This window comes from Centruroides vittatus, unplaced genomic scaffold (genome assembly GCF_030686945.1).
Source record: "Centruroides vittatus isolate TY-2023 unplaced genomic scaffold, ASM3068694v2 contig_546, whole genome shotgun sequence".
Lineage (NCBI taxonomy): Eukaryota > Metazoa > Arthropoda > Arachnida > Scorpiones > Buthidae > Centruroides > Centruroides vittatus.
In genome coordinates, this window is record NW_027122322.1 from 1,459,125 (window position 1) to 1,482,873 (window position 23,749).

Genomic DNA, 23,749 nt, shown 5'->3' on the forward strand with positions numbered 1-23,749 from the left:
GATCTTTGAGATATATTGAGATCTTTACACAAATCTGGATAGTTTTAAAATTTTGATAGATGAAAAAATGCAATTTTTTTTATTAATTTTAAAAATTAAAATTTCTTCTTATAGTTAGTTACATTAATTATGAACACAGTTAAACAAGAAATTAATTTTGGCAATAATATTTAGGAAATACACACACGCATGTATCTTGAAGGAGGAAAAAAAAATCAATTATTCTTTACAAGTTTTTAGATTTGTACAGACACCAACAGAGACAATAAGCACAACCAAAACAAATTGATATAAAATAACAGCAAATTTTTAATGATTAAATATTTAATTATTATAAATAAATTTATAACATTATTATTATTTTAGTTAATTATATATTATCCACTATATAATAATTAAACATTTTTATTTTGCAATAATTTAAATGAATGTGGCATAATAATTAATACTAAATTTATTTAAATTACCAATTTGGGTTTTGAGTTTGTTGTTGCTGTTGAATACGAGCAAGAGCAGCTTCACCGGCTTTTTTCACCCCTTCTGTTGGCTCATAACGTTTGTTAGATGAAGACGGATTTGTCCAATAACTTGGTTTCGAACTTACATGTGATTCTTCACATAATCTGTGTCCTGGCCCCGCTGATTTGAATTCCTTGTCTACTTTTTTTTTCTTGAAAAAATTTCTAATCTTTTCTGCCATATTTTTCTTCAATTCAACTTTTGTTTATTATATTCTAGGAGTATGTTCTTTTGGTAATTTTAATTCGGTGGCTTCTTTTTTCAGATCTTCAAGAATTTTGTTGGCAGCTTAAAAAAACAAATATTTAATATAATTACTTTTGATATAACGTTTAAAACTATATTTAAAAGAATTTTTATTGCTTGTCTAAGGAAAGAATTCCAAAACAGTCAATCTAGAGGATGACCAATTAATAGCAATTTCCTAAGCAGATCAATCTTTATCTGCAGACTATAATTAGCTGAACAACGAGAGTTACACAACTTAACTGCCTTTCTTAAAATGGCAATATTCATATTTAAAAAATTAAATTAAATATAAAAAATATAAAACTAGCTTCTATATAAATAAATGTATTTTTATTATATATAAACGTATTTAATACAACAAAGGAAATTTTATATGATTTATATAAATATTAAATTATATTTTACAAAGAAATAACTGCATTTAAACACTAGTTACTATAGAGATTACAAAATGAATGCACATAATTTTATATTTGTAAACAATATCACCACCTAAAACTTCTTTTTTACTGTACAACTCTTATAAGTTTATCAAAGTTTTGTTTAATTACTATAAAGGAGAAAATAAACTAGCAATCCCCAATGTTTTTCATATATTGACTTCTTAAATAGTTCATATGCATGGAAAAGGTTAGGAATATCTAGTTTATAATCTACTTTATAGTAATTAAACAAAAGTTTAATAAACTTATAGGAGTTTATCAAAGTTTGTGAAAAAAGGTGTTTTCTCTTAAGCATTCCCAATATTTATTAAAAAATAATGCATTTGGAAAATTTTAAAAATGACATTTAAAAATTCTTGAAAATATTTTCAAGTTGTATTTATTAAACAATACTAAATGATTATGTGCACTTGTATATAATTTGCTCATTGACCCTGACAGGATTGATTTTGGGAAGCCTTGTTATAAACATTTAACAATGATTCTTCAGTTATAAATCTAAAAGCTATAGAAGTTATATTACATTGTGATATATATAATATGTATATTATGGATGAAAAAAGATTATATCTAATATATAAAAAAAGAAAATTTGTTCTTTATACATCTTGGCAAGACTTGAGCAAACACAGTGAAACTTTCCAGGGACCATCCTCTCATCCAGGGCCCTTAGTCTCGAGTTTTTTGTATTGTACTCGAACTGACGTCATTGAACTCATTTGTGTTACTATGACACAATCAGTAGTCTCGAGTTAGACCCTTCGAGCAAACTTGAAAGGCAAGCGGAAGTATGTCATATTCACTTGTTTACGTGTGTCGTTAGCACGATGGGATTATTTACAATGCATCTGGGTTTGCAACTATAATGATACGACCAATCAACTTAACTGTAACAAGTTGTAAACGAATCGATGTAAATTGAGCGACTCACTTGCGAAGTATTTTTAATTTTCTTTCATCCTGTTTTACTGGCAAATTTGTTCTTTGACTTTTCCTATCTAGCACAATAAACAAGTAACAAATATTACATGTATATGGAATAATTTCATTTAGTAATTTAAGATTGTTTGGGTGTATCATACCCTCACAATAGCATACTCATAATTTTTTAAAATTTATAAGTTTTCTCTTCAATTAGTAAGTAAAAATGAAAACAAAGCAGTGTATTTGTGGTGATAATGAAGAAGATATACAGGTATACCCAGTGGTGATATTCGAAATATTTAACAAGGGGTTCGCTAGCAGAAAATTTTTCCCTGACAATCACCGACAAACGAAATGGAAGTTTTGGCTAGAAATAAATACAATACCTTTTCTTGCAAACATATATGTAACAATCAGTGGCGTATTTCGACCATAACGAGCCCTGGTGAAGAGCAGGTAACAATGGTATTTTGTTGCTATCGACCTTTTTTTTTTTTTGGCAGGGAAATTCTTCACCGCGAATTGGCACTCCTCGAAATAGACAGATGTCATCATCTCTCGAGGTACATTATCCTTTTTCTTTCGCTGTCCATAGCCCTACACGTGTTCCACAGCCATCTTTTATTATCTCGCGCGCCTGGCATTCTGAGATCTCTCTTATGTCTGGATCTACTTTCAAGAACTCTCTTGAATCAATCGCGATTAAACCTCGTTTCGGTCGAGATTGAAACGGTCCAGAGAGATCGCACCAAGACATAGTCCCTGACCTTGCTCACAATCTAGATTGAAATGCTCGGTGCAAACGGGGTATAAGGCCCTAGTTTAGTAGTATTACAGAGTATAATACACATATTTTAATATATTTTTTAAAAAAAAAACAAACCCACTGAGAAATGTTCCATGTGTTTAACAAGGTTCGAGAAACTGATAATTTTAACAACGGTTTTGGCCGAACCTGTGCGAACCCGCCGAATATCACCACTGGGTATACCTCGACTTACGTCCCTCTCGAGTTACGTCGTTCTTGATTTTACGTCGTTTGTCAAAATGTATATAGAAAAATAAAAACCAAAGTTTAAGTCATTTTATTCAACTTTAAATCCATCCGCCACAAATATTGAAGTCGTAATATCACTAGAAAAGCGTTAAAAGCACATAAAATCATATTAAAATATGTATATTTACAGTAAATGTTAATATAATCATCATAAATTCTAGAGAACGAAACATGAAAACATCTGTGTTTCTGTGTTGTCATCTTATTTAGCGGTCTTTAAGTGCTCATTATTGGCGTTTAGTTACGATGCAAGCCGTTTAGTTTCGACTTAGGTTGTAACTACACAAGTAAATTCGACTTACGTTGATAATTGGTTCCAGGAGAGGCGACGTAAGTCGAGGTATGCCTGTAATTTGTCAAAGCAAGTCATTTGTTAAGGCTGCCACACACGTTCAGGAAATCCTTTGAGGAAAAACTGTTCAGGCCTGGCCTTGAGGAATTCCTGATAGTGTGGGGGGAGAAAACTGCACAGTTTCAGCATACTGTGCAGGCCACCGGAGTAGAAACGAAAAACCATTTGATTTTCCTGCACAGTTTTGGACTGCGCAGGCCAACTGAACGTGTGTGTTGTCGTGTCCTTCAGTTGTGAGGCCGCTGAGTAGCGAGAGCAATGTCTCGTGAATGTTTGGAAGAATTATTTTTTATAACCTTTTTAACTTTTATTATTTATAACCTGAAAATTAATTTTTTCAGGTTATAAATTATTTTCAGATCAAAAATTTCTCAAGTAAATTAAAATTATAAATAATTTTAATATTTAGAAAACTTCTCAATTCATTTCTTTAGTTTTCATAAAACACCTTGATACTATATAATATCATTTTTCTTTTACATTTAAAAAAATTTTATTGTTTTAATATCCAAGTACAGTCAAACCTGTTTTTATGCGGGGGATAGGGACCGCATTAAAAAAAAACGCATTAAAAAAAATCTCACGAAACTTCACGAATGGCTGTAAATAATAGTTTTCGCAACACAATTAAAAAAATAATTTTTTTATGCGGTCAACAGGGACCGCATAAAAAAAGTCTCACATAGAAAATAACTCAAAACCGTACGAAATAGAATTTATTGACAACAGATGTCAGCACTTGACTGCATCGTCTGGTCTATCGTCTGTTTTACATATTTTTGTCCAGGTGGTGTTTTGTTGACTTAAAAAGTAAATTATTTCATTTTTCGCATATTCATGCAATAATATTACTATAATAAATGCATTTATGCTATAATAAGTTTATTTAGCTATAATAAGTCAACGTGAGACATGACGAATCGCACGAGACTAGTCGCCAACTATACCGCACAAATTAAAAATTCGCATTAAAAAAATCGCACAAATAAAAATCGCACATAAAAAGAGCGCATAAAAACAGGTTTGACTGTATATTAAAACATGACAACTTAAAATAATATTTTAACAATAAGACAAAGTAAAATAAGGAAATAATTTAATATGATAATTATTTAAATTATATTTGTTACTTATTTATTAAATATCTATACAACGTATTGATTTTGAAAATATCTATGTTTTGTTCAATTAAGAATTGTTTGTAAGATAGAATACTGCAAAAAGAACACTGCTTTTTAAAATATTTGTGGTAATAACAATTCTTTGTAATATTATCTGATCTTGGACACCCAAGAAGTTCGATGTCTAAATAACTGTAGCTCCAGTTTTTAAAAAGACTTTTCCCCTCCCCTATCGCTCCACCTTTAAATAAAAATAATTCTTTATACGTTGAGGAATAATTTAATAAGTTTTGTAAATTACTATGTTTGATCCAGCCAGTTATATCCGATGGTTTCTCGTCTATAAAATTTAACCCCTGAATTTTTTTGGTAGTTAAATCAACTTGCCATTGATCTTTCGCTGGTAACTGATGCTTTTTAACAGAATCTATAGCCCAAGATTTCTCTTAAAAAATTAATTTTGTGATCTGAAATAATGCCATTAAAAAATTATTCATATGAAAAATTAATTTTATTACTGCTACCCAAACCACTACTACTACTATTCACACAGACTTCTATGTACATGTTTTTTCCTACGAGTTTTAATACAATTTGTTGCCAATAAACATCCAAGAACAGCCAGTACGTCGTCATCGGATGCCACAGCCGACTGACTAACAGATTTTCCTCCTCGTGTGGGTGACAGGAAATTCTGAATTTCCTCAAGGCCAGGCCTGCACAGTTTATCCTCAAAGAATTTCCTGAACATGTGTGGCAGCCTTTAAAGACAACAAATGTCCCCTCAACAGATAAAAATAATCTACACTCCAGTGGAAGAAATTACATATGAAATGCATAATACTTGTGATGTATAATAAGCATAGTATGTGTAACGATCCAGCATTACTACATGCAGAGCTTGTTGCAAAGATTAAAAGATTGACAAGAAAATGTAAAAGGCAAAAAAATTGAAACCTTTTTGACTTTTAAAAAAATGAAAATGACGCCATGCAAAGTTTTTTTCCCATATTTCTTTTGTTTCAGTAAAATTTGAGTGTTTTTGTATATCTAATAGCAAAAACAACAGGTGTACAAAACAATATTTCTACATTTTACAGGCTGTTTGGGGTGGTCACATACTCCATACTTATATACATTTTTTAGATAAGGAAATTCAATGTCACTATTAAATAAAGTTTCTCTGTTAAATTTTGTGTATGCAATGCAGATGTAATGTTAATAATATTTGAAGTATTGTTTTGACCAACTTAACTTAAAATAAAAAACTTCATAACATTTACTAGATTTACTAGAAGTAAAGGTTCCAGGGTATTTACATGTAGAAAAGGGAAACAAGACCTACATGCCAGTAGTGGGATTGACACCAGTGGAGAGGTAATGTTACATTAGAGATAACAAAAACAATAAATGAAAAAGTATGTTTTTTGTTTAGTATATTTGAAACACCCTATTATAACATATCATAAAGCAAAAATAAATAATTCTTTTGGGGAGAATAAAAAACTATATGTTGGATGGTGCACATCCCACAATATTCATACAATAATTGAAGAGTAAATATAAACATCTATTAATTCAATTTTTAGATTATTACAGCCTGATGTAATCTGGTAATCATCTGGAATTAATTAATTGATGAGCAATGCTCATTCAGATTAAACAATAACACATCACAAAATTATTTGTTTCTATTACATTACAATTTATCATTTAACTTCAGTAAGAGACAAATCATTACTATTAAAATGTAACTATAATAATATGTGTTTTTAATACTAAAAGTATTGTATGTTTAAGCAGTATAATAAATGATGTAAAAATAATGCTGCTTATACAATTAAATTTACTAAGATTTAAAAAGAAGCTTAAAAATGATATCATATAAATCATTTATTTCTGACTTTTAATCCAAAGTGACCACAGCCATCCATATCTGAGTTTTAGGTATCCAAGGTAGAATCAGTCCACATCACATCAGATAATTGGGGTTCTACTGTACTTCATTTTATTGATAATGTTTCCTTAAAATCTTTCTGTAATGTTTTGATGATGATGATAAAGAACTGAATACTATTTGTATCAAAAATTAATACTTCTAAAATGATTAATTTGTAGGATTACACAAGATATCTGACTTGTTGATCAGTTGGAAATTTTTCTATTCAACCAATATTAGAATTGCATTATGTTATAAAGTTGAATAAAGAATGCAACATACAGTAGAGCATCAATTATCCGACTTAATTGGGGACTGGGGTTGGTCGGATAACTGAAAAGTATGAAAAAATACATTATTAGTATAGTGTATTAGGCCTGGTTTAAATACTAGCCTCCCTTTCATGGTCAAGCCAGTGCTGCCAGCTAAAATATGCAAAAATTTAACAAAAATAATATTAAAGTAGCCAAGACATAACCAAATATTGTAGTGCCACATCACTAGTGGACATTTGAATTTGCCAACTAGAACGCGGTCGGTTAATCGGGGGTCAGATAATCGATGCTCTACTGTATTTACAATTTTATATTTATGTTTCTTATTCTTAATTCTCTCCAGCAAATTTCATCAAAATAAAAGATTAATTATTAATACAAAACATTATTAATGGTTGATAATCTTTATTCAAATAAATATTCTTCAAAATAATTTTAGATAAACTTTATTTTTTATTTCTGATAAAACTAATATATATATATATATATATATATATCTTAAACTTCAGACACAGTTTATCCTTATAGTGTTATTAACAAAGATGGTTCATTTAATTTGTGGAATCATTTCAATATTTTTCTTACACAAATTTATGGAAAAATCTGTTATATCCTCTTGTGACAAGGCTTCTTTAAGTGCTGATCAATTCCTGTCTGTTATTATCTATTTTATATGTCGGTTATCAATGACAATCATTTTGAACTAAAAGCCAGATCTCTCAAGATGGCTGTCAGAATAAAACTTTGCTGTTCACAAAAATGTCCAGAACTTGCTAAATGTGAAATAGCTTGTTTCTCCATCAAAGTAATGCTAGACCACATACTGCCAATATTGCACAGTCAATATTTCAAGCTGAGGTTCTGTATCATCATCTATATTCACTAAACTTAGCCTCACATGATTTTCTACTTATGCAATTAAAGAGAATTCTGAAAGGCAGGCACAACTAACAATGACAATTGTTCAACCTCTACCAGAAATGGATAGATATTTTCAGAAAGCATATGATACAGGAATATAGTAATGATAAAAGTGTATACAGATCAAGAGTGAGTATTTTGAATATGACAATTTTTAGTTGATACAGACTTTAACAGTAAGGAAAAGATGTTACATTATTCTACAGATTAAATGATCAGTCTTTATACATAAAAGCCTGCTTAACACTGCCTCGATTAACGCTGATTTGATTTAATGCAGTCTGCTCAAAGCCTAAAAAAAGCTCAAAATTTACACTGATTCAAATTAGTGCAGCATTTCGTTGATTATTCCCAAACACGAACCAATCAACAAAAGGTGGCAACTCGTAGCACTGTACTTTCCTTAAATCTATGTTTGTTTGGTGCAATTTTGGAAAAAATATATCATCATGTATGTCATAGGCAATAGCAACGTCGCTTGGCAAGAATTAACTGATAAATGCATGAACAAAGTGTGGAAGAAGTTATCCAAGCTGAAGGGATCCAAGAATTCTTTTTCACAAAAAATTAAACTTTACATTTCTGTGTGCATATGTTTGTGTGTTATTTAATATATTTTTATATTAATTTGCATAATAATATAACTTAAAATTAAAGTAAATATGTTTATTTTTGGTCGCGTATTCCCCTTTTCCTACTTATTCTATGTTAAAATGACCTTGTTTAGTGGTTTGTTGTCTAGGAACACATTCCCCGCATTAAGCGAGGTTTTACTGTACAGTATATTGCTGTATTACTTTAATTCTTGGAACTTATTACTACTTAACATATTAATCTGTTATGCAATCTAATAAGCTATTATTTCTCCATTTTGTAAATTTTTAATCTCATGCTCATAAAATTTTACTAAACTTGAGAAAGTGTTGAGAATAATAGTTTTGCCTTTATCTTCTGATTATCAATTATTATTAAATGAATATTTTTTTATTATAGAAAAACTCTCTATAGACTATCATTACTGCACTTTTTGGCATCATATACTGGATAATAATAAAGAAATTATAAAAATCATCATCAATGAAATTAAATATTTAAATAAAAAATTTAAAAAATACAGGTTTTTCTTATTAAATATTATTTCTCCCTGTATAATAATAATTACTTTTATAGATTCAAACTTTTTGCTATACAAACGACACATTAAAATATCCATAAATTAAAATTAGGCTATTTTATTTCTAACAAAATGTTAACTAATTATTTACAATTTTTATTTAATATAGATTAATATAATTACTTTAAAAAAAATTGATAAGATTAGAAATTGATTATGACTAATATATGTGTAATATGTAAAATCAAACAAGACAGGAGATAAAATTTATTTCAACAGAAAAATGAGAAATTAGTGTACACTATCTTTCTTACTGGAAATTGGAAATTATTTCATAAAATCATTAAATTTTGTACAAATTTAAACTATTTGTCACAAAGTGTTTCTCCTGGAAGTAAAAGTTTTAAAATCCAAATGTTTCTGAATTAGTTATACTTTATTTATAAAAAGAAGCTTTAAATCTGTTTGGAAGATTCCAAAGAGAGACCTATGTTTTTCAGAATATTTTAAATTAGTTTATTAAGACAATTCTAAAAAAATAAACCACAACATTTATATATGTTATGTGTTTTACACAATATTTTTATAATATATTTAAAAATAAATTTAAAAAAAAACATTTGAATATTAACTTACTTCTAGGAAAAAAAAAACTTCAATAAGCTATAGATTATATGTTAAATCCAACTTATGAACAAAATATAATATTTTAAAAAACTGCTAAATATAAAACTTTTAATAAAAATAAATATTAAATTATATTTTGAGCTATTTGAAAAACAAAAATATTCATACTATATAACTTATTTGAATTATGGAGTGATTTTAATATCACAGAAAATAAAGATATTACTTGTGAAAATCTTATAACTTCCTTTACTAATGTAACAATATTCTATTATTAGCCTGAATAATAGCTGACAAAATATGAACTAAAAAAAAATTAATTCTATATAATAAATATATAAAGAAATAATTTTTTCATTATTTAATATGCACATAGGAAAACAATTTTAAACAGATAATAAGCTTCTTAATGTAGAAGGTGTGGATGCTGTGAAATTACTCTAGTGTGAATTGTCTTTGTAAACCAAGTAATGAGATTGGTAGACGCTCCAACAGCAAACGGTTAGGGAAACTTAGTTTATTAATCCATATGCATTTCGGGTTGGTTTATCTCCCAACCCCTCTTCAGTGCTGTTAAGGAAATTACAAAAAATGATGAGGTTTCCGACAGTATTTATGATCACGGAAATTGGAAAATAATAAACATAGAAACTTACATATTATAAAATTGATGCGTTATTATGAGTTGGTACAATTTATAAATTTTTTTCTGTATTTTTAACAGGAGTGTTATAGTTACTACAAACAAAATATTTGTGATTTAATACAATATAAACAAATTTGTGATTTAATACAATTGTTACAAATATATATATTTATATACAGTTATACATTTTATATTATTTAAATACAAACTTACATTTGGAGTGCAGGTGTTATGTTCATGATGAGAGTGAAGACAGGTAAAGACCGGAGTTTAACTGGACTTGACTGCTAGTGGACATGTGTTGTAAGGTTACCGAAAACTAAGGCAAACGGAAACAGTGGGGTGTGCAGTAAATGATGTTTAATGGATGGAGGTGTCTTTTATTAGTTGGTGCCATTGGGGGTTTATTGTCATACCCTCAGAAATATTAATGAGTTGCTCTTTAGGGTGTTTTTTGATTTCAATATGTTCTTTAAATCTCCGTTTGTAAGGATCTTTTTCAGAATGTAAAATTTTGATGTTGTTTCTATTAATTTGGCAGTTATTTTCAATGGTGTGGGTGTACCAGGGGGAAGTGTTATGTTTAAGGCGGATAGCAGCTTCATGTTCTTTGATTCTGGTATTTAATATACGGCCAGTTTCACCAATATAAATTTTCGGGTCATGGCAGTTGCATTCAAGTTTGTAAACTGTTCCGATACAATTAAGGATGTCTGTCTTATTGTTGTATTGTTTGTTGATGTTGTGGTGTATGGAGTTGGATATTTTGTTGGTCAATGATGGAGCTAAGCTGCCTTAGTTTTCGGTAACCTTACAACACATGTCCACTAGCAGTCAAGTCCCGTTAAACTCCGGTCTTTACCCGTCTTCACTCTCATCATGAACATAACACCTGCACTCCAAATGTAAGTTTGTATTTAAATAATATAAAATGTATAACTGTATATAAATATATATATTTGTAACAATTGTATTAAATCACAAATTTGTTTATATTGTATTAAATCACAAATATTTTGTTTGTAGTAACTATAACACTCCTGTTAAAAATACAGAAAAAAATTTATAAATTGTACCAACTCATAATAACGCATCAATTTTATAATATGTAAGTTTCTATGTTTATTATTTTCCAATTTCCGTGATCATAAATACTGTCGGAAACCTCATCATTTTTTGTAATTTCCTTAACAGCACTGAAGAGGGGTTGGGAGATAAACCAACCCGAAATGCATATGGATTAATAAACTAAGTTTCCCTAACCGTTTGCTGTTGGAGCGTCTACCAATCTCATTACTTGGTTTACAAAGACAATTCACACTAGATAATAAGCTGTTGTTGAATATATTTATGTAAAACATTCATTTAATTATTAATTAAAATCCCACCATTTTAATATATATATTGTAATGTTATTCATTCATTATTAACTATACCAATTTGTTAAAACTAACTTCAAATGCTCTTTTCATAAACAATATGTTCAAAGTGAAACTGAAACTCTTAATCCAATGAAAAAGGTAAAATACTTCTAAGCAAAAAAAAAACTCAATTTTCATAACAAGTTTATTAAACAATAAAATAATAAAATTGTTTTTCTCCCTTCAACTTCATTGTCATCATCATAAAAAGCTAAATTTCTTTTACAGGAAAGGTATAATGAAAATGAATAAATTCGAAGAATATGAACCAAATCTAAAAACAAAAAATTTCAGTTAAATTAAAAGAAGTTCCTTAAAACAAAAAAACTACAAGACAAATAAAAAACTATAACTAATACAAACATATTTTCTTAAAGATATAAAATGCAGACGCTTGTTGCAATTTGTAACAATTCAAAAACAGACATAATCAGGCTTTTTCAAATACATACCACCTTCGATGGGCTACTTGTTAAAACTTACTTTGCCTTTTAAATAAACTCATTAATTTAATTAGTCTAGATCAGGGATCATCAAACTTTTTTCACAGCGGACCAGATAACAGAGAATGACGAGTGCAGGCCACAACCATTTTGTTCAATATAGTATACTGAATACACAAAACTAAAGGAAACAAACATATTTATTTACCAATGCACCAACACGATCACTGCAGCAAGCTGGTAATCACTTTTCTTAGAAACTTCATTGCAGGTACACAAAAAGCATTCCAATACCAAAGTTGCAAAAACCGCCAAATTTTTTATTTCACTGATTTTCCTAAAATTTATATTACTGTTAAATGCAAAAATCAGGTTGGGCCAATTTTGGCATTTTTACTTACACTTATTTTAATTTTTTCTACATAGTAAGTTCATCTACAATCTATGATATTTCCACATAAAAAATTATACTTTAGCTCATTCATGGCACAGTGCAGCGGCCGGACGAACTGATCTCGTGGGTCGGATCCAGCCTGCAGGCCGTAGTTTGGCGACCCCCGGTCTACATCAAATAGACACATATACATACGGCATACAAGAGCCATAAGTTAGCATAGAGTTTTATTAATAAGGTGTTAAATAATCATTAAAGATTTTGCGAATTAATCTCATTCACTGGTGTGATAAACTCTAGACTAAATGTTAAACAATATTAAAGGCTAAAAGCAATAGTTTATTCCATTTAATATCATCATCTACAGTCAATTTCACACCTATTCTAATTATAAATGGCTAATAGATACAAGTTTCGACATCAAAAATTACTCAACGATTAATAAAATCTTAATATGGAAACATTTTAAGTTATATTTACAACCACCATTTATATAAACCAGCAGTTCCCAACCTTTTTTTGACCAGGGACCACTTTGATTCCATTGTTGTTAGCAGGGATCACAAGGTTTAAGAAAAATAAACTTTAACAATTACTTATGTTAAAAGTTTTGATCAAACTCAAGAGTAACATTAACCACAAAGACAGTGTAATTAGTACAGATAGATATTATAAAAATGGTACAGATGCAACTCCCTGGGCATGCTTTACAGCTGTGTTAAGATCCCAACAGTGTTGCTAGAAGTTACTTTTAGGTAAACTGTGTATACATTTTACATACACTAATTACCTAAAAGTAAACTTCTATTCATAAAGAAAACAAAATTGTTTAATAAACATGTCTACACATTTGCAATGTTTAAATAAGTTACATAAGATGCTGAATCATATTTTAATTGCTAATTAATAAATGTAGATATTTACCTGGTTTCATAAACCTTTCACTTATTTTGTTTCCATATTTATTCCAAGCCAGTGTAATGAATACTAAATTAATAAATAGCAGGATGAGCAAAGATCTTAATAACTTCCATTCGAATTCTTCGATATTAATGAAAGGAATTATCAAATATTCGTAAAAGATATCCGCAATGTAAAATAAATGACTCAACATTTAAACGTTCGAATTTCTGTCGTAACTCAAAAGACAGACGACTTCTACAGCAATCACGCACTTGCGCTTCTATACTCGTTTAATTTCTATTCGTCTGTAACATAATATTAATAAAAATTCTCCGTTAAAATTACGAATTTTTATGGTGCCAAAATTACGGACCGAAAGAAATTTTGTCCGAATTATCCGGTCACGTGACCGAGGTCATTTAATCACGTGAATTAGTATACGTAGACGGACGGATGCCGAGCGGTAAAAACGTGGCAGCCTAACCGCTCTGGGGGACCCGGGATCGAATCCGAACGGGTCGAATAATCCCCAGGAATTTTTCGGGGGTGGTCCGTTCGGATATGTCGGGCCCCGTCCCTCACCACCCGGTCGCCCCATTGTGGGCCTGGCCGAACCCATAATGGGCCTACTAAAAAAAGGCCCTCTTAGTGCCCACAGGGCGGAAAGAGTTAAAAAAAAAAAAAAAAAAAAAAAAAAAAAAAAAAAAAAAAAAAAAAAAAAAAAAAAGTATACGTACGAATACAAATTAACTGTTGTCGCTGAAAACCAACCTGTTATATTTTATAATACGTACTATTTCGTACGTTATAATAATAATATATAATATGCTATTTTTACGAGATAATTTCGGTATTTTAAAATTTTTTATATTGCCTAAATTATTCGCGGGAATGACTTTAGTTACTGGATTCGTTCACGTGATTAAATTTAGCAGATTAAATTCGAATTGCGAATATTTATATTGCTACATTTTTTACTGCTAATATTTTATATATTATCTTATATAATATATTAATAAAATTCATAAATGAAACAGTTCGATGTCCTTCAGTATTTAGATTACTGTTATATATTATATTAGACTATCTATATTATATTATACAATATAAATTTCTTTATCTTGTAAGAAATTACAAAATATATTTCTATTGAAGAAAATACAAATCTGATACTTAGAAAAGAAATAAAATAAATAATATATTGCTTAATTTGTTGCTTTTTATAAGATGGCCGAGTGGTCGAGGTGGCAGCCTACCGATTTGGGGGACCCAGAATCGAATCCGGACGGACCGAAAAATCCCCAGGAATTTTTCGGGAAGTGGTCCGTTCGGATATGTCGGGCCCCGTCCCTCACCATCCGGCCGCCCCATTGTGGACCTGGCCTAATCCATAATAAGCTTGCTAAAAGAGGTTCTCTTAGTGCCCACAGGGCGGAAAAAGTTTTTAAAAAATAACAAAATAAATCATTAAAAAATTGTTTTTGTTTTTGTTCGTGCGTATGTAGAATTTATTGTGTGTTTGAGAAGATACAAAATACAAAAGTCTCCTTGGACACATTAAAAATTATATGATACGTTGACTCTTCTATATAATTGGATATTATCAGAACAGATGATATTGAAAATTCGAATATTATCTTCGTTATGGAGCGATAAATAAAAATTATAAATATTTTAAAAGACATTTTAGATTAAAGTAATCTAAAATATAAGAGAAGGATTGTTTACTGTAACGAACTTCTAGTTTTGCGTTTTTATTCTATGCAGTTAAAATATAACTAAAAACAAGGAATTCTCAATTTAGTTTCTGTAATTCTAAGTTTTACTAAAAAACAGAATTTATAATATTCTGAATATACATAATTCTCATTTTCATAAAATATTTGTAAAATAAAGTTATTTCTATACATTGCAAAGTGCAATTAATTTTTAAAAATGGGGAGTTTCAGTTGTGTTAATTAAGAATATTTTTTATACTAATTGAATCCGGAATTACGGAGACTGCGAATGTTTCTGGAAGATTTTTTCTGTTTTATTTTTTATAATCTGTAAAATTCATAATCATTTCAATCCGATTATTGACACGATCGACTTATGCTCGATTGGATCGATCCGATCTCGATCTGACTTGTGAGTCAATGTAGTTTTTAGACAGAGCAAACATATAATTAATTGAATAAAAGTAGTTTGATTAACAACGTCCCGAATCTTTTAGTAGCAAATAGAAGAAAACAAAAGTAATTTAGAAATAAGTGCGTGATGATTGATTGATTGATTAATTGACGCGAGACACCAGCATAAAGATCAGCATGCCAGAAACCTCTGGGTTATCGGCATGCCAGTTAAACTACGACTAAAAAAATAAAATTAATCAGATGTAACAAAACTACTTGTTAAAATTCTCTTAGTTTCAGTCCAGTGATGATGTTTTGGATTTTCTACGTGTCTACATTTGGCTTCCTTTGTATCAGCTATGTCATCCTTTGAGTGTTCAATTGGAGTAAAGGTAGGGTTTGATCCATCCACATTTTTGTTTGACTTGGTAACAATTCCGAATATATTTCCCACCCTTTGAAGTGAAAATCGCTTTCGTAACTCATCGTTCGAACGACATTCAATTAAAACTAGTGTGGGGAAAGTACTCGATCTTCAGAGTATTCCCCGTGCAGGAACAAAACAAAAAGAAACTTCAAAGAAATAAATCACACTCCAATGCAAGGAACTTAAAGTTTATTTTAGTCCTTCCAATCACTACTCTGTCCCTTCGCTATAACAGACACTAAAACAAAAGAAACACACACAAAAAAAAAAAAATCTCGCGACCCTATCGTCTACACGTCCTCTCTCTCTTTCTTTCTTTCGAAAAAGTCCTTCTTCTTCCGTTGAGCATGCGCGATCTCTCTCTCTCTTCCTCCTTGATCCGGTTTTTTTTTAGTTGTCATCGAAAACCGTTTCGTTGTCATCCTTTCTTTTCCCTGCGGCCCACCCAAGGATCACGCAATAGAACACGTGATCTTTGGACCACATATCTCCCCTCCTCCTATTAACTTTTACAACAGGAAGCTTTTACGCTATGAGGGCTATGTGTACTTTTCTTAGATCAATTGCAGAGACATTCTTATTTTCAGCAACCAAATAATTACGTATGAACGTGATGAAAACATTCAAAGTGTCATAACTTAAAAAGTAATTACGGATGTCAGATATATGTGCCAAACATTTCATTACCCTATTAACACAACAGGAAATACAATCATTGTTTTGCAAACTCGAATTGATAAATTTTGTGCCTGTCATCAACTTGAATTTGGCAGGTACTAGTATATACAACCTCAGATATTGCCCAAGTTCACTTAGATATTTTTTTATACGATTTTTTTTAAATATAATTATTAGAATGAACACACAATCGCGTCTTGAGTGATATTGTAAAGTCAGTTTATCACTGAATTATAATAACAATAAACTTTATTATATTTATTTTGTAAGATATTCAGGTTAGTTCAGCTGTTTAGATACTTTACGAAAAAATTTAAAATAATTTAACAAATTCCCATATAACTAATACCTGCAGATTCCAAATAATTACACTGTAATTATGTAAAACTCATATAATTAAAATAATTTTGAAACAAAATAATGATATTCGTATATCTCGAAATGTTTGACAGAAAATTTTAAGAATTAAACAATCATTCCAACAATTGTTTCGACTTTTATTATTAAACAATACTTGCGGACAACAATGAAGATAATTTTGGTATTGTAAGAGCTGCGCATTTATGTCTACTTTGAAACATTAATAATCCAGCGTGACTTCCACCATCGTAATTATAACTGATTTGAAAATTAAAATTCGTCAATCACACTTCGCATTTTACGTAACAGATAATTACAGTTTTTTCAGTTTGACAAGAACATTTGCGATCTGCCATATAACGAAAAATTGGCACAGAAGATATGAGAATACAAGAAATCGAAAACAACATGCAGTAAATAAGATGTAAACTTGGAATGAAAAGATATATATTATAAAAATTAGTATAGTTACAAGAATGGTAATGTATCGATATCGGTATAAAATAGTACGAGACAGTAAGTATAAACATTTGTTAATTAGAACATAAAAACATTAATATTATTTCACAATACTGTACTGTAAATTATTTAGCATTACTTAATACATAAGAATCGTCGTTGATAAAAATCGTTGTTGATCGTGGAAAAAATACTCCTCTCCGGGAGCACGCCTTAATTGTACAGTACATGTCTGGCGTGGGACCCGAGGACAAGTCCGTGACACATTCGTACAAATACACAATTGATATTACAAGTCCAAGACTCATCGGTACAATTACACGATTCATTCTTATTACTTTCGAATTTTCGTTGTATACTTCGTAAGGATATTCTTGGGCCCGGGAGCACGCCTTAATTGTATCTGGCGTGGGACCCGGGGACAAGTCCGTGACACATTCGTACAAATACACGATTGATATTACAAGTCCAAGACTCATCGGTACAATTACACGATTCATTTCTTATTACTTTCGAATTTTCGTTGCTGTACTTCGTAAGGATATTCTTGGGCCCGGGAGCACGCCTTAATTGTATCTGGCGTGGGACCCGGGGACAAGTCCGTGACACATTCGTACAAATACACGATTGATATTACAAGTCCAAGACTCATCGGTACAATTACACGATTCATTTCTTATTACTTTCGAATTTTCGTTGCTATACTTCGTAAGGATATTCTTGGGCCCGGGAGCACGCCTTAATTGTATCTGGCGTGGGACCCGGGGACAAGTCCATGTCATATTTGGTCAGATCTGTGATTGATATTACATTAATTAGTAGAATAGTAGTTGATTCATAGCAGTAAATTTATCACAGATTTCATATTTCGTCTCTGTGAGTTCAACTGCAATCACCAGACCATGCATTACAGTAATCACATCTTGATCACGGCATACTCAACATCAGGTAAGTATGTAATATTTAATGCACCTGTTAGCGTGAATGTCATAAATTGAATATTTTATGTTTTTTTCACATTTCTTCACACAACACTTCCATACAAACACCCCTCACGATAACATTCAAAACTGAATCATTATCTAATTTTTCATCGCATCCATTCCTTTACATATCACGCATCACAGCCGTAAACAACACCGTCACATAACACCTACACCGCTTTTCAAAATCCAACCCCTAGGTCCTCGTCCTGGAAAGTGGAAACGCCATTCGATGATTTCGAATGGCGGCTAAAGGGGCTCTGGTACATTAAATCAAATAGTTTATTACGACAATAGTGGAAACTTCTGCTGAAAACTGGCGACGAGCTTCTGCCCGCCATCTAGTGGTTCGAGGAAATAACTACACTTCACTCCATTTGTACCGCGTGTATAAGGAAACGTTTTTGAGTATTAATATAAAGTTATAAACATTTTTTATATCTCAAAATAATTAGAATGACCGGAAGAAGGGTTATTTGCACTATGTATGGCTGCTTTAATTATAAGATACAAAATGATCGCAAGTCGTTTCACAGATTCTCTAAAAACAAACAAGTGTAAGTAAATTAATAAGCAATTCGATTGTTTTCATTTATACCAACATTCCTACTTTAAAATATTGGTATTATTCAACGTATGTGTCTATATTGATTTTCAGATGCACTCAGTGGGTTATTAAGAACAGGTTTTGAAGACGAACGCGCCTGAATATTTAGATAGAAATTATGTCGTGTGTTTAGACCATTGTACGGAAATAGATTATCTTCAGAAATATCAGCAATATTTCAAAACAATTTTAATTTATTTTTGTTACAGAGTCCATATGGAATTAAAACTAAATTAATTAATTAATTCTTAAAGAATGCAAATATTAATGGTGTTTGTGACAATTGTATTAAATTATTGGCAGATAAATATTTCAAAATCCTTATTAAAGCATATGTGACAAAAAATAACGATTCATCTGAAAGGTTTCTGAGAACAAAAAATGCTAAATTAAAGATTTCACATATGTAATAACTGTATTATCCATGACCTGTATGATCAAACTGTTCACATAATGCATTTTGATGTACTGTACATGATATATTTTGTGTTCAATGTGTTTTAATTTAATGTAAAAATGTTTTATTTTAAAAAATTGTTTCAATTTAATAAAATTAAATTAATTAAAACCTCAGATCTTAATTTAAAAAATCTGCTCTTATTGCATTTGATTTGTTTTATTGGTATTACAGTATTCCTTCCTTTAAATCACTATCCATCCACGTTTTCTACCAAATAAAATTATAATTCTGTTTTAAGATAATAAAATATAGACAACAAGATGATAAAATATTTATTTCGTTGCATTTTTGCAAGTTTTGTCAGACTTTACATGCGGTGTTAGTGTTCTCCTCGAACTGCTAGATGTCACCAGTTCGCGCTGTCGCCACTACGGTACATGCTAATTCACGAGAGTTTCCACTATTGTCGTATAAGCTATTTGACTAGATATACTAGTACACACTACAGTTCACGTCACCTTTTTTGTGAAAGTTTCTGGCTACCGATGTAAGGAATGTTTGAAAACAATGGTGAAACTTATACGGATAGAGATTTTTAATAAATTCTATTTCCGTTAAAAAGGGGATAGACGTCAATGGGTTCGGGACGTAAGATGGCACGCGACCACACCAAAACTTTTTTGTCAGGACATTTATTCTCTCTTCTATTGCCTTCTTCCACTTTGGTTCAGTTAAGGCTTCTGATGCAGATATCTGTTCACAGTCTGTAATGATTGCATGATGATCGTACCTTGATACCTTGATGGCAGTTTAATTTCATTCTTACTTCTTAAGTTATACATTTTGCTTTCTGTTTGACTTTCTCTATTTTCTTGTTCTGTTTTTTCACATGCCTCTTCTAAAGCTTATTCCAATTTTTCTTCTTCAGTATAACTTTTATCAAAGATTGAGTTTTCTTCATTCAGATCTAGAGTTATAGTCTCTTCAGTTGGTGTTTTATCTGACTGCGAATTTTCAATTTGTTTTTCATCATTAAATTCCACATCGCAAACGATCTGGACATCATCATCTTCGGGAAAATAGATTCTAAAGCCTTTGGTGTTATATCCATAGTCCACAAACAGACCGTTTTTACTCTTAGCGTCCCATTTTAAACGCCTTTCCTTAGGCACATGTCCATGTGATATGTTCTCAACGGCAAGATTGCGCTAAGAAAATACATATAATAGAGAACAACAAGCAACGAAGATTTATATACAGCTGTGTTTACGGCTTCTGCCAAAGTGACTTGGATAATCTTTTTGCATGGATCATTGTTCTGGCTGCTTCAACGATTGTTCGCACTTCTCTTTCTATTCTCCCGTTTTGTCGTGACGAGTATTTACAGGATAACCGATGAACAGTTCCTTCTTCGGTTTCTTTAATTAGACGGTTAACTTCTTTACCATCATCTGTCCTTATTATCTTGACTTTGTAGTTTAAGTTATTTTTAATGTATTTGATGCATTTTCAGATTCTGTCTTTGGCTTCATTCTTTCTTTTTAAGAAGTATACAATTCTGAAGTGACTTAGATCATCTTTTACAAGCAGGAAATAGCGAGCTCCTCCTACAGATTCTGTCTCCATAGGTCCACATAGATCGATGTGTAATAATTCACCTGGTGCTTTTGCTCTTGAAGTACTTAACTTGAAAGGAATTCGATATTGTTTTCCTTTCAAAAAGATTCATAAAAGAAGTCTGGGTCATCTTCATAATCTATTCCACATTTCTTTAAAATTTCTCGAACTCGTTTAATGTTTTGATGAGCTAATCATTCATGGAATTTTCTTGTTTTCTTTCTTCCTGTATATTCCAACAAAAGTTGAGTTTTTCAGGTATTTTTCAAATCGCATACAATATAGCTTTTCTTTCTTTGTTCCGACAGCAAACACTTTATTGTCTCGAACAAGTCTACACCCTCTTTTCTTGTAAATCATATTGAAGCCTCTATCTGATGCTGAGCTGATTAAGTGTGTCAATAATACGCTTTTCGTTTCAAAAATTTATTATTCTCTTTAGGCATTTCCAAACGACGCATCTCAAGGCGCTCAGTTCTTTCACGCCTTCAAATGTTCGAATTTATGTCGTCCGAGCTGAACGAATGCTTTCTGAAAACAACTGCTCGTTACAGCTTTACTTAAAATTCGAAAAGAAATCTGGAACTGCCACCGTATCCTTCCGTCGCGATGTCTGCAATGAGAAAAATAAAATAAAATGTAAACTCTCACGGGGCGGGTTTGTGTTCTGAAAACTTGTCGATTCGCAAAGTTGCAAACTGGTTCTCATAAGTTTTGACGTCGGACGTAAAAAAAGCAATCACGTCCGTCGAAGGCGGATTTAAACCACCGACCTATGGATAGCCATACCACTACAATCTACTGCTGTACCAACTGAGCTTTTTTTTTTTTAAACTCTTTCCGCCCTGTGGGCACTAAGAGGGCCTCTTTTAGTAGGCTCATTATGGGTTCGGCCAGGCCCACAATGGGGCGACCGGGTGGTGAGGGACGGGGCCCGACATATCCGAACGGACCACCCCCCGAAAAATTCCTGGGAATTATCACGTCGATCGACCCGGGTCCCCCAGAGCGATAGGCTGCCACCTTTACCGCTCGGCCATCCGGCCGTCAATACCAGCTGAGCTATCGACGAAATGAATATAACGTCTGCGAATTTGCGTGAATTGCTTTGCTTCTGTCCGACACGTTTTTTTCACAATGTTATTTCAACGTCATTACACCAATTTGTCTGAATGCGCGTGATTGCAGAACTAACCGGCTCTATTTCAGCTAGTTCGTAGCTGGCTTTCATCCAGTAAGGTAGAAAGGCATTTTACTACAGACAGGAAAAGGCCACATTGCCCGAGTCGAAATCGAGTTTTCAGTATTTGGGAGACGAAATGCTTACGCTGTGAGACAGTTTTCCGTGCTATTGACAACGTCATCATCAGACACTCGCCACGCTACTGCAGCCAATATTCTGAGTGGAGTGGTTGGCGAAAATGCATGTATCGAAAGATAGAGGTGCGCCTTAGGATTAAGTCGAGGTAGCTGAGCAATTAAGGCGAGGGAGTGAAAATTCATTGAGTTCGAATCCACCTTCGTCGGTTTTCTACCTTTTGGCCCCCTTTTTTAAGCCTGTGTTTAGCGAGGACAGTGGTACTGTTTCGAACTCACGCGGAGAAATCGCATTGTAATATTTTTCTTAATTAACAACTTTTCGAAACTCGCTGGCGATTATTTACACATTCGTTAAGCTGTTTTTCAGGCTTAAGGTTTTGTGAATTCCCATAATTATATTCATTACTAGCAAGCTTACCACGATAGATTGATTGGATTGATAGAAATAAGGCAATATAATACATGGCGATCTGCCAAAAGGATGCTGTAATGTGTTGTATTAGAGATATTAAAATGTAAATTATTAGTGAGTCCGCCAGGTGGCGATCGTTGCTGATGCATCATGGGAACGGTACCTGAGCGCTCACTTTGATTGTAACGACAAGGCAATAAACATAACAGATGCCTCCTGGGAAAACTTTCTATGAGAAGCTAGCCCCTACTTAGAAGTTAGGTACTGTACGTGAAGAAAACCCGAAAAACTCCACGTGGCCAGCCCGTTGGTGAAACGCAAACTCGCGACCAACTACTTTGGTATTCATTCATGGCGACCAACTACTTTGCAAACTCGCGACCAACTACTTTGGCAAACTCGCGACCAACTACTTTGGTATTGGCGATATCATGGTGGGGCACCTACCAGGACTAGTCCTGGTAGGTGCCCACCATGATATCGCCAATATGGGTAAGGATAGAGAATGATGCCCCAGTCCTAAGACCCATGATAATTTATGTGCATTTGTATTTGATCCCAACCTCAGATTTGTCATGATAATCGACTGGTAAGCGTAAATATCAATTGCTGTTATTAATAAGTTTGCCAACTCCCAAAATGTTGATTCAGGAAGTTTTCCATTTCAAGAATAATCCCACCAGTGACCGAGTGGATTAAAACACTGAACACTGGTAATTGATCTTGAATTTGCGCCTGGCCTGGCCAAGGGGCTGGCCACGTGGAGTTTTCCGTGTTTTCTTTACATTTGTAACACATAAATAGTGGCCTGTTTCATTCAGAATGTCCTCTCGGAGTACATCTCTCCCTCGGCAGATTGCCTACGTGTCTCGTTGCCCTTATCAAATAAACCTAAACCTCCGTTTCAGGAATAAAAAATTTCGGGAATTTGACGTTTTTTATTTTCAGCGATAGCAAAATGCTGTCGCTTATTTTAATAAGTTGATCACGTTGAGTAAACATAGCATGAATATATCGTAGTTTA

The 23,749-nt window shown here is 31.9% G+C and overlaps 1 protein-coding gene across 1 annotated transcript in view; it reads right to left on the minus strand.

The window, feature by feature from the left end:
• Positions 1-13,754, minus strand: part of Gint3 (GDI interacting protein 3) — a 29,876-nt gene extending 16,122 nt beyond the window's left edge. The window contains exons 1-2 of the mRNA XM_067274333.1: positions 13,370-13,754; positions 468-807 (exon numbers count right to left, since the gene is read on the minus strand). Coding sequence (XP_067130434.1) covers positions 468-700 — 233 coding nt within the window. The 5' untranslated portion in view covers positions 701-807; positions 13,370-13,754. The remainder of the gene's footprint in view (positions 1-467; positions 808-13,369) is intronic.
• Positions 13,755-23,749: the final 9,995 nt, after the last annotated feature.